The sequence below is a fragment of the Hippoglossus stenolepis genome, chromosome 6 (genome assembly GCF_022539355.2).
Source record: "Hippoglossus stenolepis isolate QCI-W04-F060 chromosome 6, HSTE1.2, whole genome shotgun sequence".
NCBI classification, from domain to species: domain Eukaryota; kingdom Metazoa; phylum Chordata; class Actinopteri; order Pleuronectiformes; family Pleuronectidae; genus Hippoglossus; species Hippoglossus stenolepis.
In genome coordinates, this window is record NC_061488.1 from 19,283,580 (window position 1) to 19,298,650 (window position 15,071).

Below are 15,071 nucleotides of genomic sequence, written 5' to 3' on the forward strand. Positions count from 1 at the left end.
TTTTGCTAATCAGTATCCTCTGCACACTACCTGTTTATCATAGCTATATCATGTAGCATATCATATCATATTTTTAACAAAAAATTGTAAAATCTGTATCGTATATATCCTTATTTTGCTTATTTCAGTATCACCTTATGCTTTTACACTCTGCAATCATCCTGTACCACTGCACTTTACTGAAATACTTTTTGCCTTGCGAACAATATTGTAGTGAAGTTTGTATATTATGTACATATTCTGTATTTATTTTATTGTTTACTTCTTTTATGTTTTTATTCTCTTGTCTATCCCATTCTGACTTGTCTGCTGCTGTAACAAGGGAAATTCCACGGTGTGGGATCAATAAACTTTTATTTTTATCTTATCTTATCTGTCTATGCCCCAGTGCATGTGTGGCCTGTATGAAAGCAAATGATATAGTCTAATGGGACTGATTGCAAACAAAATAGTTTATAGTACTATTTATATTATAGTTAATAGTTCTGTCTCTGGCCCTGACAGAAAACTGTTTGTGTTAAAGTATAGTTAAAAGATGAGGATGAGAGCAGGAGAATCAGTGGATGACACCTAGGATGATATAATGTTTCCTCTTAGACTCTAATATCTTGTTTCACAACATAAATGTCATGAATACACCATATAAAAATAGAATATAAGTTATTATCTTGCACTGTTTTATGGAGGAGCATCACTGTGGAGGAAACGTGACCATTACCATAGCAACTGATGCAGCACGATGGGATATACCAAATGAAAGGTTTAGAGGGTTAAAGACGACCTTTGTGAAATACTGTTCACATATTATTCAGAGGGTAAGTTCATTCTTTGGATGATTAAATTCCTCAGATACTCAAATACTACTGTTCATATTGTTTTTTACTCTTAAATACTGCTGATGAAACTAGTGATTTTCTCGAGTAACCCCTCTGCACGGGAATAGTAGCGTCTGATTTCAATATGGCGCCCGCTGGTTTGAAAATCTAGACGGTTGAAAAAGACAATATTCCCTAAAACAACTCGGCGGGACAATGCTTGGCGGATGTTTTTAATCCGCCAGAGAGAATGGTACAAACCGAAGACACGTCCACCATGGCGGACGGCTGGAGAGAAGTGTTCGAGAGAAGCCGCCTGGTTCCCCCGTCCAGCCACACGGTCCGCCTGGCTGCGGAGAGCCACCTCGCCCAGTCCCACGGCTTCCAGCTCAGCCTCAGCCGGCTCACTGCAGCTCAGCCCCCGCAGGTGACAGCTCACACACACCGCTGAACGCTCGCTGTGATGCACATTCAGTGATGGGTAAACACACAAACATTTGGTGCGGGTTGGAAGTTGTCACGTAGTCAAGCCCTCGCCCAGATACTTCATGATACGTCACTGTGTGTCTGAAGAGATCGGGCAGAACTCCGTACAACAGGTTCTTACAGTTTAACTCACTCCACATTTTATCAAACGTCAAATGGGAGTTGACTCGTGCAAAATACGAGTGTGAGAATGTTATGGTTCCTCTGTTAAAGGGTCAGTGTGTAGAATGTAGTGACATCTAGTGGTGAGGTTACATGCTGCAGCTGAATACCCCTCACCTCACCCTCCTCCTCCAAACATGAGAGAGAACCTGTGGTAACCTTCAGTTGTCATAAAAACTCAAAAGGTGTTTAGTTTGTCCAGTTTGGGCTACTGTAAAAAAACATGGCGGCCTCCGTAGAGAGGACCCGCTCCCGATGTAAATATAAAGTATCTTATCATTAAGGGCTCATTCTAGGGTAAAGAAAACAACAATTCATACAATTTAGATGAAACACACAAGTAAAAACAACACTCTGATGAATTTCTGCCAATAGATCCCTTTCACCTAAATCTTACAGACTGAACCTTTAAATTCAGCTGAGAGATCATCCATCACAGTTAATCCCAACATGTGTGACACCCACTGAGACCTGTCTCCAAATAAACATAAAATAACTTAGACTTTGCAGAAAGGGTTAATAGATGTACTGTATGCAGAGTTGTGTGTTTGGACTTTGAAAGATCTTGTCATTAACTTATTTCAAGATATTTGTTGGGAGGTTGGTAATGTACAGGCTTTTGGGACTGCACCTGTGACTTATCTATTATTATTAATGTTAAGTTGATTTCACTCACCATAGATACAAAATACATCAATGAAAGAAACCAGTTGTGGCTTATATGAAAACCACACCCTAAAACAAACCAGAATGGCATTTAGTAGAGCACATTCCTCCGCCAAGGCCCAATATACAAATTCAATCAAACTGCATTTTTTTTCCTGGATCCGCCCTCTGATCCAGATTCCGACAACGTTTTACTGAGTTTGTCCCTGACCCACACTGCATCCTCCCACCAAGTTCCGTGGTATTCCGAGGAGTTGTTTTTGTGTAATCTTGCATACAAACAAACCAACAAACAAACAGACAGGGGGGGAAACATAACCTGATTGATGGAGTTAAAGACTAAATTCAAAACATACATAAATTGCAGGTTCTAATATTCTCTATATTGATTTCTTCCCCTTTTAGTCACTAGAGATGCCAGAGACGGAACAAGACCTGACCTACCAGCTGCGGGCGACCCTGTTTGATCAAAACCACCAGCACTTCTTTGGGAGAACATGGAAGAGTCCACCCCAGAAGATGAAAAACAGCAAAATCTCCTTCAATGAGGTAGCCTTACTATGACAGACATCCCACTGAAAACAGGCTATTTCTTTTAAATGGCACACTGCTGTGATTTACGGCATTAGGTATGGAGACTCTGTATTAAACTCCTCTAATGTTGATTAAATAAGCAGTGGCTTGATAATTAGAAAGTAAAGTCGGTGTCCATTCAAGCAAAGATTACATTAATTTAGTAAAGTCGTTATTTAATTAAAACCAACTCTGTAGCTCCACCACTCACAGCTAAATGAGCAGAGATGATGGGGATGTACAGTACGAGTACACACCCCGATACCAGTGCGTTTAAAAGAAAAAACACTCATATAATGTACTTTACCAGCTGGATCTTTCAAATGCTTTAAGAGATTGCTCATGTTTTAATTAGCAACACTAGTGCCACCTCAAAACTGAAGTCTATGGTTCACATCGCTGTTTTACTTGTGGAACTTTCCGTGTGAACTATTGCCAAATTACTGACATTTGACACTTCTCCTTTACTGCTCTGACAACAGTACTTGCTAGTGACAAAACCTGCTGATTTGGTGCTGCAAAGAAGAAAACAAAATTTCAGTTTTATCCAGGTGAAACTAGTATACTATAAAGATGTAATATCAGATCGGTATTCAGCAGTATTAGATGTATTTTCGATGAAGGGATCAGTGTGATAAAATCCAAAGGTATTATTTATTTCAAGTTTAACAATGAACCCCCTCCACCCCGCCCCTTCTCTCCTTCATCTGGACTGTCTCAGTATGTTTTGATCAGATTTAGTTGACTGTGATCTGTCATCAAAAGCAAACAGCCCCACTGGGGGCAGGGCAATAAGGGTCAAATTCCTCTATTATGACATATGTAATTTCATTCAGTAGTATCAGCCGGATGCAGGATCAGGAGGTTTACAATAGATAAAATAACCAGACAGCCATGAAGGAGTCCTGCTCACTGATTTGCAACACTGCCCACAATGAAACTAATACGTTCCAGTATATTAAGCGGAGAGCTGTCATGGTGCAAATTGTATAGAAAAACCTCTCACAGTGGCGAATTTAAAAAACACATCAATGGGAAAACAGAGTTTGACACAACAGGGGAAATTACATTCTGCAAAGGTCCACAGAGGCCGGAATCAAATCAAAGTTGCAGTTTGTGATGATTATCACAGCTGAGTCACCACAGTTTCCCCAAAACTCCTCGGACTTCGAAAGAAAATGATTCGTTCATGTCGTACATGATCGCTCATACGAAGAAACTAACAGTGAAAAAATGATTTCGTAAAGGCAGTTCACACCCACAAGTTTCACTTACTTGACCCATCAGACCTCTGCTCAGGTTAAAGGTAGATGGAGCAATGTGCCTGAGCTATGTGACGTTACTTGTAAGATGTAACTGCTGGAACCCTAACAGGTGCAACAAAACTAACAAGAGGGTCAGACAAACATCATTCAGTCTGTGTGCGCTCAGTCCCAGTAGCACAGTCAGACCAAAAGCTGCCTGCAAAATGTCTATACCCCCGGTCTGGCCAAAAGTAAACAGGAACTTGGAACTGGTAGCATGGCTCCTGGGGAATAAGACTGTGCTTTATCAAACATTTCTATCATCAACTTCTTTCACTGTCCTTGCACTCACCATAGTCAAACAGCTTCCCTACTTCTCTGGAGGTTTCCCTGGTTTTACTTTGCATACCAAAGTCCATACAGTTTGAACTCTGCATGACTGAAAGTGACTGTGTCTCCCTTGGTTCCATATATAAATGAAATGGCAGTATGATTTGGTCTGGTTGAACTACTACATCAACATTAGCTGGTATATACAGTTTTTTTTATGAGTGGGTAAACCCTTTAAAAAAGGCAATAGACTCTTTCCCATTGCCAGTAGAAGAGTTTGCCTCTCAGTCTCTTTCCCTGATGCGTAATGTTGCCGGTTGCATCAATTCCCATTGCAGACAAAAAACAGATGTAAGCAGTTGTTAGAGCATTTTAGATGTGGTGTTGCAGCTCAAATAAATGGAAGCATGGCTTAGTCAAGGTTGTGTACGGCCATTAGTATGTCATTTTGTAACTGTAAACTTGGCTTTCCGTTTCTGTAGGTTTTGGACCAGATAAAACCATAACAGCATCTTGTTCATGCATCTGTCGACCAATCAGGATATTCAGTGTCACAGTGTGGAGACTTGTTATGTATTTTCTATTTCATCTCTGCTTTCTCAGATTTCACACACCCACTGAACACATATAATTGAAAAGCTGTAATTGATTTTTAACCAACCAGCATGATGTTGGTATGGGAATTTAACATTTAATGGGTTCCATTCTTATAATTCAGCCTCTGTTAATGTGTTCACAGTTGTAAGTCATTAGTGTTTTAACAAGTGAACAATAACAAACAGCTCGCTGTCGCTGCCGCTGCCGCTGCCATCCTTGCAGGTTTTAAACTTTAACAATCAACAGGTTCAAGCCCTGCTAAGAACCAGTGGCAGCTTGTTCGCAGCAGATGCACATAACCTGTGAGAAGCCCAGTGAATCTGAAATGGACCATTTGGTTTAACTGCATTCATTAATCACCTTAAACATCACAACTGAGTCGTGTGGAGCCTTTGGTCACAGCCACATTCTGCTTTGAACTAAGTTACACTGCAGCTCACTGAGGCCGAGTCAGGCATCCTAATCAAAACATTATCATTCATCCATTTTACACCACACACTGTCTTCAGTTTTATTGTAGGCTGAGCCCAGTGTGTACTGCTGGTGGATTAAAGGTCAGTCTCAGTAATAATTACTGTGCTAGAGATTTTGAGAATCAGGCTGTGGAGCTTTTGGACCCAGTGTATGACAGTTTAAAAAATTGAGTTAGATTACATTTTTATTATGATTTAATTAGTTAGTCAGTAGAGGGGCTGCACAGGGGTGCGGTGGTTAGCTCTGTCACTACACAGCAAGAAGGTTCTCGGTTCAAATCCCCTTGACCTTCTGTGTGGGGTTTGCATGTTCTCCCTGTGTTTGTGTGGATTTTCTCCAGCTTCCTCCCACACTCCAAAAACTTGCAGATTGGTTCATTGGGGACTGTAAATTGAATGTATAAGTGTGACTGTGAAGGGCTGTTGGTCTATGTGTGCTTGATGGTCCCAGGGTGTACCCCACCTCGCCCGATGCTAGCTGGGATTGGCTTCAGCCCCCCTACAACCCTCAAAGCTATACACAATGCATGGTTCATTAGAGAAAAAAAGAAATGGGACAGCTACTCAAATTTTTTGACAGAAGGTTGTATTCTGACAAACATCACACGGGAGTTAACCTGCTTATTGCGAGCTGTGTTATTGTTTGTATGAGACCTCTGCTCAGGATTGCATTGCTGAGAGCAGTGTTTGTTGGCTACGTTATAATGAAACACAGGAAACCATTAGGACCTCTGCCCTTTAAGGTTTGCAGGAAGATTTGGTGCAATTACATGTCCTCACTGATATTTCTTGTAATTTAGCACCAATTCTTGCAAGTGGTTATATCATTTCTGCTAAGGCTGAGCTTCCCTGAACAAACAACAGTAAAGACTAGCTTGTTGCTTGACTTGGGATTTGAATTGTAATGTTCTTCATCACGTTAGTCGCTGTGGATGAAGTTGCCCTGCAGTAACATTTAAATGTGGTGGCAAAATCTTCAGTCTCACTATACTTTTACTTTTTTTGATCTTTTCTCTAGTTTTCCCGACCATTGTTCTTTGATTCTTTTCTCCTCTATAATCATCATTAGACAAAGGGAACAAAGATTTTTTTGATGTCAAAATATGTGATGTACTCTTTGAAAGATGTGCTTTGATGATGAAATTTCTTTTTACTTCTGGAAAATCAAAAGAGAATGTCGCAGCAACAGAGGTCTTGTGTCACAAAAGACAAATATACAACACTGATATTGAAATGAGCCACAAGTCAGATTATCTTTATTGTATCCATTCATCTTGAAAGGATTTCTTTTGCTTAGTGAAGCACCCTCTGGTCTCGTGTGTCTCTCCTGACTTGTTTCTTGTACAGTTAGTAAAGCTGAACATCAAACAGACTCACTGTGCGGTCCAGAGCTTTTCTATGCAGATGTGTGGAGATGAGATCTAACTGGGCAAACCTGTGGCACACGCAATACACCCAACGCATCTTTTCTGATCTAGCAAACCAATGCAGAAACAAATATGACTGCGATTTTGTAACAATACTATCTGATGTGTTCCTTTCAGAAATGTCAACGTGTACTTTTTTCACAAACCCTCTTTTCAATAAGCAAAAGATGCCAAAGCTCTCAGATTGTCGAAAAAACACAAGCTTGCACATTAGAAGTTTGCTTCAATAAAACGCTTACATCTTAAACTGACAGAGCTTTTATCGATTTCAGGAATTGTCTGGTCAGAGATTTAGGCCACAAAGTTATGAGCCTGATCAGAAATTCAACACCAGGCTATAATAAAGTTTTGGAAAATGCACTGGACACATTTCAGTTGGGAATATTGCAGTCTGATACCCAGCTCAATAAAGCCTCAGTGATGAATGATGCTGTACTGTATTAATCAACTAGTAAGCCCCTGTGGTCCTTGGGAGAAAAGAAACAAGGGCACAAAGTCAATTAAGGTTGCAGCCAAACAGTAAACTGATGTGTTACCATGTCTCTTTCCTCTGAGTTAGAGGTGGATTTCATTCTGGAGGATAGAAAATAAAAAAAGCCAGGGTCTTTCTGCCCTTTTGTCTATGTAATTTTCTTCATTTGGCAGCTGTCCTTCATTCAGACTCTGTTTTCTCCTGGATGATAATCAGAAGCCAGAGGCCGGGATCAAATAGAAACAAACAGAAAGGCAGTCCTTTGACAGCAGGGTCTTGGCATTCATTTGCTCAGGACTGAACACTTCAGGAGGCATTCCTGCCATTACATGACTTTAACATCGATCCTCCGGTCGACAGTCTCGGTTCTAATCGGTTGTGAACTGCAAAACGTTTCCCGATGTGGTCTTATGACTTGAAAACCCGACTGCCAGCATCGAGTTTACCACGTCTTCCAAATCATTTTGGTGTTTTTTAACAGAACAGCTGGATGTCTGTGTTCTCTCTCAATCAGGCATCTGAAGGTCTCTGCACACGGTGGGTGGAGGCCAGTCACCCACTGCTTTATGATCACATCAGAGCACTGCCGAACTCCTCTGTAGCTTCCAATGTCAGAAGATGCCTGATCTGCTCACAGTATCAGCTGTTGTACAAGATGTTTTGAGAAAACTCTTTTTTTTTTTAATGGGAAGAATAGCCTGAGCTGTGGCTGGCTGTTAAATGCAGAGTGTTGCATAAGTCTCTTTTACAGCGACACCAATGAGTCACAGCTATGGCACATTCCGATTTCCAGTTCTGTCACCATCTGCTTTCTCTCCTTTTCCTCCGCTTGATGTTATTTTGATCGAACAATCTCTCAGAGTGTATGGCTTTACTTTGATCCGCCATTATAGTCATAACCTGTATTCAAACCCACTTGGTTTCCCAATAAGCATCCAAATCCCATTATCCATCCAGGGTAATAATATAAACCACATCATATCCTATCAGGATGATAAAGTGGGCCTGGCCCTGTCTGTGTCGTGCCGCGAGAGCTGCACCAGCTTTTTTTATTGGATTTGGCCGGATGCACTCGCATTTATGCCGGTGTTTATGAGTTGCAAATTGCTGTTTGATATCCAAATAATGTCAGAGGAGGGGGGGGTTCTCCCCTGAGTTACAGGGGTGCAGTGAAAATTGTACCCCCAAACCCACCTTCCCCCACTCGGCCATGATGGATTGGGTTTAATATGTGGTGAAAAGCAAAGATGCGCAGTAATTAAAGAGAGGGAGAGAGAGCGCTCATCGAATGGTTTTCTCGCTTTGTGTCTGTGCTTTCTCTCTTCCCCGCGTGGCTAAAAGGCAAATCTCTTGACAACGTCTATGTCTGTTGCGTTCGGTGTCTGGCGCTTTACACTGTTGTTTATGACTCGTCAAGTCTGACTTTCTAAACTTTTATTTTGAAAGTAGGGCACACTGTATTATGACAACTTGATGTGTTTGTCAGTGCTTCAGTGGTTGTCTTGTCTTTTTGAAAGCTGCTTTTATGTATGGAATGCTGCAAGTAGAGCTCAATAGTGATAAATCCACTGTGAAAATTTAGGCCTTTTAGTTGTCTTTTTGTTTGGATGCACAAAGGGAAATTTGGGCTGTTGTACATTCCCTTTGACTGGTTTCTGATACTGCTGTAATACTAGGCCAGTTTGTCATACCATAGGCTTTATACTTCAAGCATGTCAGTCTACAGCCTGTTGACTAATGTCATTTATTTGATCCTAGTACAAAATCCTTTAGGTCTTAAATCACCCAGACCACACAGACTCCTTCTCATCCGTTCATGTTTTTTCTCACATCTTGTCTCAGACTGTTTGTTCAAATATTTACCTCAGTCTAACCCTCCTTGCTTCATTCACTCTCAGTGAAAGCTATAGGCAGCAGAGGGCAATGTTGTGCTGCTCACAGTGGAGATGGAGGAGCTGAGAGACTGGAGGGGGCAGAGAGAAATATGCATCCTTCTGCATTGTCTCTCACTATGATCACTCCATTTGAACTCGCTGCCTTCGCATGGAGCCAGTGGTTTCTTCTCATATGTGCAACATTATCAGGCCGACAGCTGGGCTTTGGAGAAAAGGCCAAATTTTGTTCCTGTCCGTGCAACCTCTGTTTTTTTATAGGTCTCCAAATGTTTATTGGTATGACGTAGGTGGCAGTACATTAAAAAAAAAAGTGGGAGCAGCATGGAGACATGAATGTTTTATTTATATTTTCTGTCCTTTTATTTCTTTGTTCCTTTTCCTAACTTAACCATGTAATACTTACTCTTACATGTACCCTTAACCCTAGCCCTAAATTAAAGCACCTCCTCAGAGTGGTCTTAGATCCCCACAATGTGATACACACACACACACACACACACACACACACACACACACACACACACACACACACACACACACACACACACACACACACACACACATACACATACACACACACCCTTATTGCATGACTTCAAAACAGTGAAAAGCAGAGGACGACTGTGCTTCGCCGATGGGAAAACATTTGAACATCAGTCGTGTGATTCCGCTGCTTTTGTTTCTTGAATGGCTGTTCTCTAAAGAGCCGCCTGGTTTCAAAGTAAAGAATCCCATATGGCTCGGAGTAATGAATGACAGTCAAATCCTGTAAAGGCCCTTCTTAAAGTGCAGAATAGTTTGCCAAATTTGAGCTGTCAGTACTGTAACGAAGCCACTGCTTAAGTCTGCACCCCTCCCATTTTATTCTTTGCTCTCTCAAGGAGACACATACTCCAGGAAGGCTGGCTCAGCTGAAGAAAAACTCCTCTTTGGAGTCTGGTATATCTGCTGTGCCGTGTTGTGTTGTGTGCCATGCACAGTGTTTTGCAGTCTACCACGTATGAGTGCAGGCGCGATTCACATTCATTCAAGCGTGGCCATTCAGCTGTCACATAGGAGGAAGCTCTGCCCTTTTCTCCAGTGTTTAGGGAAAAGGTGAAATTACATAACTCTCTTGTCAACTCTTTATTTCACTCCACAGGAAAAGAATAAACAATTGGGAGACAGGTTTTGTTCCTCCCTGTAGGTTTGTAGGTGTTCTGTGCTAAACACAAGCAAACATTTGTGATGGAGGGAGCAAAGTGACTCAACCTGTAACCTTTAGTTTAGCTGGTTTGTGAGTGATGCTGCTTCTCGCCCTGTAGATTATTGACAGCAGAGTTTGATGTGCTGAAAATGAAATGGGGAAAAAAAGTCATCAGTCTTGGGGCTGTATAGTGCTGATGACATGCCAATGAATAGACACAGACAGAGAGACAGACACAAAAACTACAACATGACATGTCATTTTAAAGACATTTATCGACAAAGAGTGTATAAATAAAGATGTTTCTTTAGTATTTACTGTATTTTTTAGCCCACACAGTTTAACCAATTCATTGTAACTACAATCCACAGAATGTAAACAGAGCAACATTGCTGTAGTCTTACAAATGTCTTCAAAGAGGGAAAAAGTTAACTGAATATTAGGCAAACTGTAAAAAAAGTACAAATAAAAGATCGAATGGTGTTTGGTGATTGGTTAGAGGTACTGACTTGACTGGAGCTGTATTTAATTTAAATCGGTAACTGGCACCAATTATATCCTAATTATTTCTATTAAAAATCACCCCTGAAAATGTACAGTATTTCTGATGAATTCAAGGTTATAAATTTCTCTGTTAAACCTACTATAAAGATTTCCTTTTATAATTCCCTGCATGCACATTCATGTCTGTTCCTTGAATATAGAAGGCAAAACAGGGTAATGTATTTTTGTGCTTGAATGATCAGTGCTCTGTAGATTGGGTAGTAGTCTTTCAAGCTCACAGCATAAACACATGCGCAACACCACAGAGATTATTGAAAGCCATCTGTGTTGCCTCACTGTGAACATGCGCTCAGACTCAGAGTAATTTAAAGTTTTATGCATCAAACCTGGTTTAGAAATGTTTGTTTGAAGAGTGTAAATGTGTCTGTCTGTAAAGTTTCGAATCATAATGTTTTAACGTGTGAAACAGCTCATGGAGGAGTTCATACGAATCAGGAACCACATTTCTGCTATGCGACTGGCAAGTGTGTTATGGGGCTCAGAGTGTGTATGTGGCATTATTGTGTTTTTCATAATTGTGCGATTGGCTGTGTAGATAGTCCAGTCAGTCAAACCACGAGCCAATCAGCATTCAGCTTCTTTCAGCATTTCATAAGGATCTGCATTTGGATCTTCCATGTGAGGCTGCCTGTGTAGATGTAGATGTCATATCTGTCCTTCATTTCTTGTTTTTTCAGTGCATATTTACACCACTGTGTAAAATAGGAAAACTAGAGTTGTTATCAATGTAAGACTTTAAATATAAGAATACTAAAAACTATGGAACACTTTTCCAGGAAACGTGGCAGAAGGGTGTGAAATGGGCCAAGAAAGAACTCAATACATTTTAGCTTGTATCCAGACAAAAAAGCAGATTCAGGAAATGTGTTTTTTGACATTAGCACCAATTTCTCTGAGAATTATTCCTGGATGTTGATGGAAATAATCACCCACATTTAGGGAAGTGCTACTTGTAAATGTGTGTGAAATTTGGCTTGATTGAAATCAAGGAGATTGTTGGGCCCTGGCTTGCTTATCCATTACAGACAGCTGACGACGGCATGTTCTTCACACAAGTCTTGAGTTAGGATTGTAAATTTACTGCCACAGACCTAAATTGTTGTCTAGAAACGATTGAGAACCCTGCGTCACATGTTCCTTCATTACCTTGAACATGGATGCTGTATTTCTTTCAATCCCGCATTAACCTATTCTGCTGCTGTAAATGTTCACCAACTATGTATTAATCCATGTATTACATCTATCTGAGAACCACTGAAATGAAACAGCCTTAAAGAATAAAACTATATTTCTATGACCTGTTTCTAAAGTTAGGGTTAGTGAATGAGCTTGTAGCTGCGTGACACAGACAGCATAGGGAAGTCAAAGTATCAGGACTAAGGCAATGTTGCTTTCGATCTTTTCATCAGAGTGGTTGACAATAAGAAATATACAGAATGACACCACCCTATCCTTTACCATATTAAAGTGTGCTCTGTATTAATACATCTATACTCCCTGACACAAAGTGGCCCAAAAGGGTCTCGTAAACCCTCTTTGAACTCCTCCACAGATAAATGGGCAGCAGTAAAACATGAACCTAAATTGAGTCTTGTTATGTTCTGTCTCACAGTCTCTATTTTCTTTTACAAGATTTGGCACTTCCTACATTAAATGTTGCAAGCCTTTGGAACCTGCCTGTGTGAAACACCATGTGATTGATGGACAAAGGAGCTGCGATGGCAGCACAGACAGGCCTTCAGCTTACCTTGGTGCTTAATTCCCTCTCCTAACTGGCATGACACACTAAGAGATATACTCTTCCATTATACATGGGGATGGCCGCGGTGTGGACTGCGCTGCCATGCCCGAGATCTGATCAATATTTCAGCTCCAAGGAGACCAAACATCTAGCGAAGCAGCTGCTGCTTAACAGCTTTACACGCTGGAGTGGTACACCTTGTAATACACAGCCACATACTGAAGGTGTGTGTGTGTGTGTGTGTGTGTGTGTGTGTGTGTGTGTGTGTGTGTGTGTGTGTGTGTGTGTGTGTGTGTGTGTGTGTGTGTGCGCGTGCGATGCGTGTGCGTGAGATCGAGGGAATTCAAGGCAAGAGCTACTGCTGAGGTGACAGTAGGGAGAGATGAGAGCCTCAAGGAGGTGTTAGATGTGTGTGGTGTGTGTTGACTTGATTCTTACTTGACTCTTCCTCCTCCATCCCCACATATCTCATTTCTCTTTCCATCACTCCCTATTTTTCCTACACACACACACACCCTAAACTGCTACTATCAGCTCTTCCTGGGCTAGGTACTTGGTGTGTGTGTTCGTGAGGGAATGGGTGTGGAGTTGGGACACTGAGACAGACAGAAAGAAAGATAAATTCAGTCTGTCTTGCTCTTTGTTGTTCCAGGCTTTGACATGTCAATTGCAACTTTACCTTTTTGAATCTGGCAGTCTGGCAGTGCTCCTCCAATCCTTTCATGGTTGTATATCTCCCGCATTCCTCCCGTATTGTGATGCATCTCTAACATTCACAGTCAGTGCCTACAATTTGTCTGTGAGGCATTTCAGAAAGGATTTACAAAATGTCAGGAGAGCAAAACCTGGGTGACAAACTAAGACTTTACCCAACGAGCGCTGAGATCTGTTGATGGCACAGCAGAGGATGTTGTAGAATGCAGAATCTTTGGATATTGTTGGAGTCAGGGAGAAGGCAGTGAATACCAAAGGCACTGAAGCTAAAAAACGAAGAATGGGGACTTGGGGGAAAAGGTTCTGGTGAGTTGTGCTGATTAGGAGGTTTTCTTTTTGTGCAGGCATGTATTATGGAAACCGTAAACAGTGCTGGTGCTGACTGTAGGTTTGAACTGTCACTGGAGCAAGTTAGCTTTGAGGAAAACGTTACTTCATACTTGTTAATTTCTCATCTGCTTCAAACCAGCCTTGGGTGTGATCCAGAGCATATAGCCAGTCAGGACACATGCAACTCACTGTCAACACTCTGTTTTCAGGAATTTGGTCTCTTTTTATCTCAAGGTCAGTTTGGAGCCATAATCCATCTTTGTCAATGTCTGTCTTCCCCATATTGTGTCCAGACAGAATAGAGTTTGCTTGTTTCTTTCACTCAATCACAGTGTGTTTTTTAGATAAGCATAATTTAGATTTAAAATGTACAAAACTTAAGCTTCCTATGAATCAATAAGGAAAAGGACACTTTTTTCCTGCTTAACCTTGCTGGTTATAGTTTGACATTGGCACAAGACCCAAATTATGCATGAGACAAAGGCACAGGGTGGTCTACTATTTAAATTGTGTGAGAGGAAATGAGAGCAAAAGACTCATCAGGAAAATCAACTGCATGCTGCTGTGTGGCCTCAATGTGTAACTGATGCGGCTACATGGAGCGAATTAATCAGCCATGGTACAAGGAGATCCAGAGATTCATTGAGCCAGTGTGGCAAGATTGACTTCTGACTTCATTCAGTCAGGATCAGTGGTTATTAGAGTAGAGGAATTAATGCAGCATGCTATACACGTTGGAATGTACCTGGAAATCTGGACAGTGAAAGGAAATTTGGATTGTTTTGATTTTCATGACAGTTGCCATAAAAAGATCTAAAAAAAGAAAAGTAATATGTTGTGGTTGGGGAGAAGCTTTTACCTACCCCCTTCCCCCACCTCCCCCATTAACAATTATACTGTATATCAATAACATCTTTCTGTAACAATTTTTTTTAACAGTTTTCATCTCGAAAGATGCATGTCATGAATGCACTGGACAGCAGCATTCCCCCACAGATCCACGCTCTTGATCTAAAGCCACCCTGTGGCTTTCTCTGCAGCTTTAGTAGCTGAAATGACCTGCCCAGTGTTGCCCAGCAGCATAAATGCTTTGCTGAGTGAATGCCCTGCAAATCTTCTGCAACCCTAAAACCTGCAGCCCACCTTCACTGGCAGCAGGTTTACCAGCCTTGCCCTCGACACTCATCCACAAGCTCCTGTTACTTGGCACGCCTCCTCCTTGGCCTCGTCCATATGTTTTTCCCAGGGCAATGTGAGTTGTCAGCTGCTTTGTGTATTCTGACATCATGTCTGGCAGCGGCCGTAAGGGTGTTATCTGGACTGCGAACTAAAGCTGCTTGCCCAGGTCCACTTCCATCCTCCTGACATTTGCAGTGGTGAGGAGGCCAGCCTTTGC

General features: G+C 41.4%; 1 protein-coding gene across 3 annotated transcripts in view; it reads left to right on the top strand.

Annotated features, from left to right (window-relative positions):
* Positions 1 to 952: 952 nt before the first annotated feature.
* nphp4 (nephronophthisis 4) overlaps positions 953 to 15,071 on the top strand; it is a 156,589-nt gene continuing 142,470 nt past the window's right edge. For all 3 annotated transcript variants that reach the window (XM_035160267.2, XM_035160268.2, XM_035160269.2), the window contains exons 1-2: positions 953 to 1,242; positions 2,535 to 2,678. In XM_035160267.2, the coding sequence (XP_035016158.1) occupies positions 1,066 to 1,242; positions 2,535 to 2,678 (321 nt within the window). In that variant the 5' untranslated portion in view covers positions 953 to 1,065. The remainder of the gene's footprint in view (positions 1,243 to 2,534; positions 2,679 to 15,071) is intronic.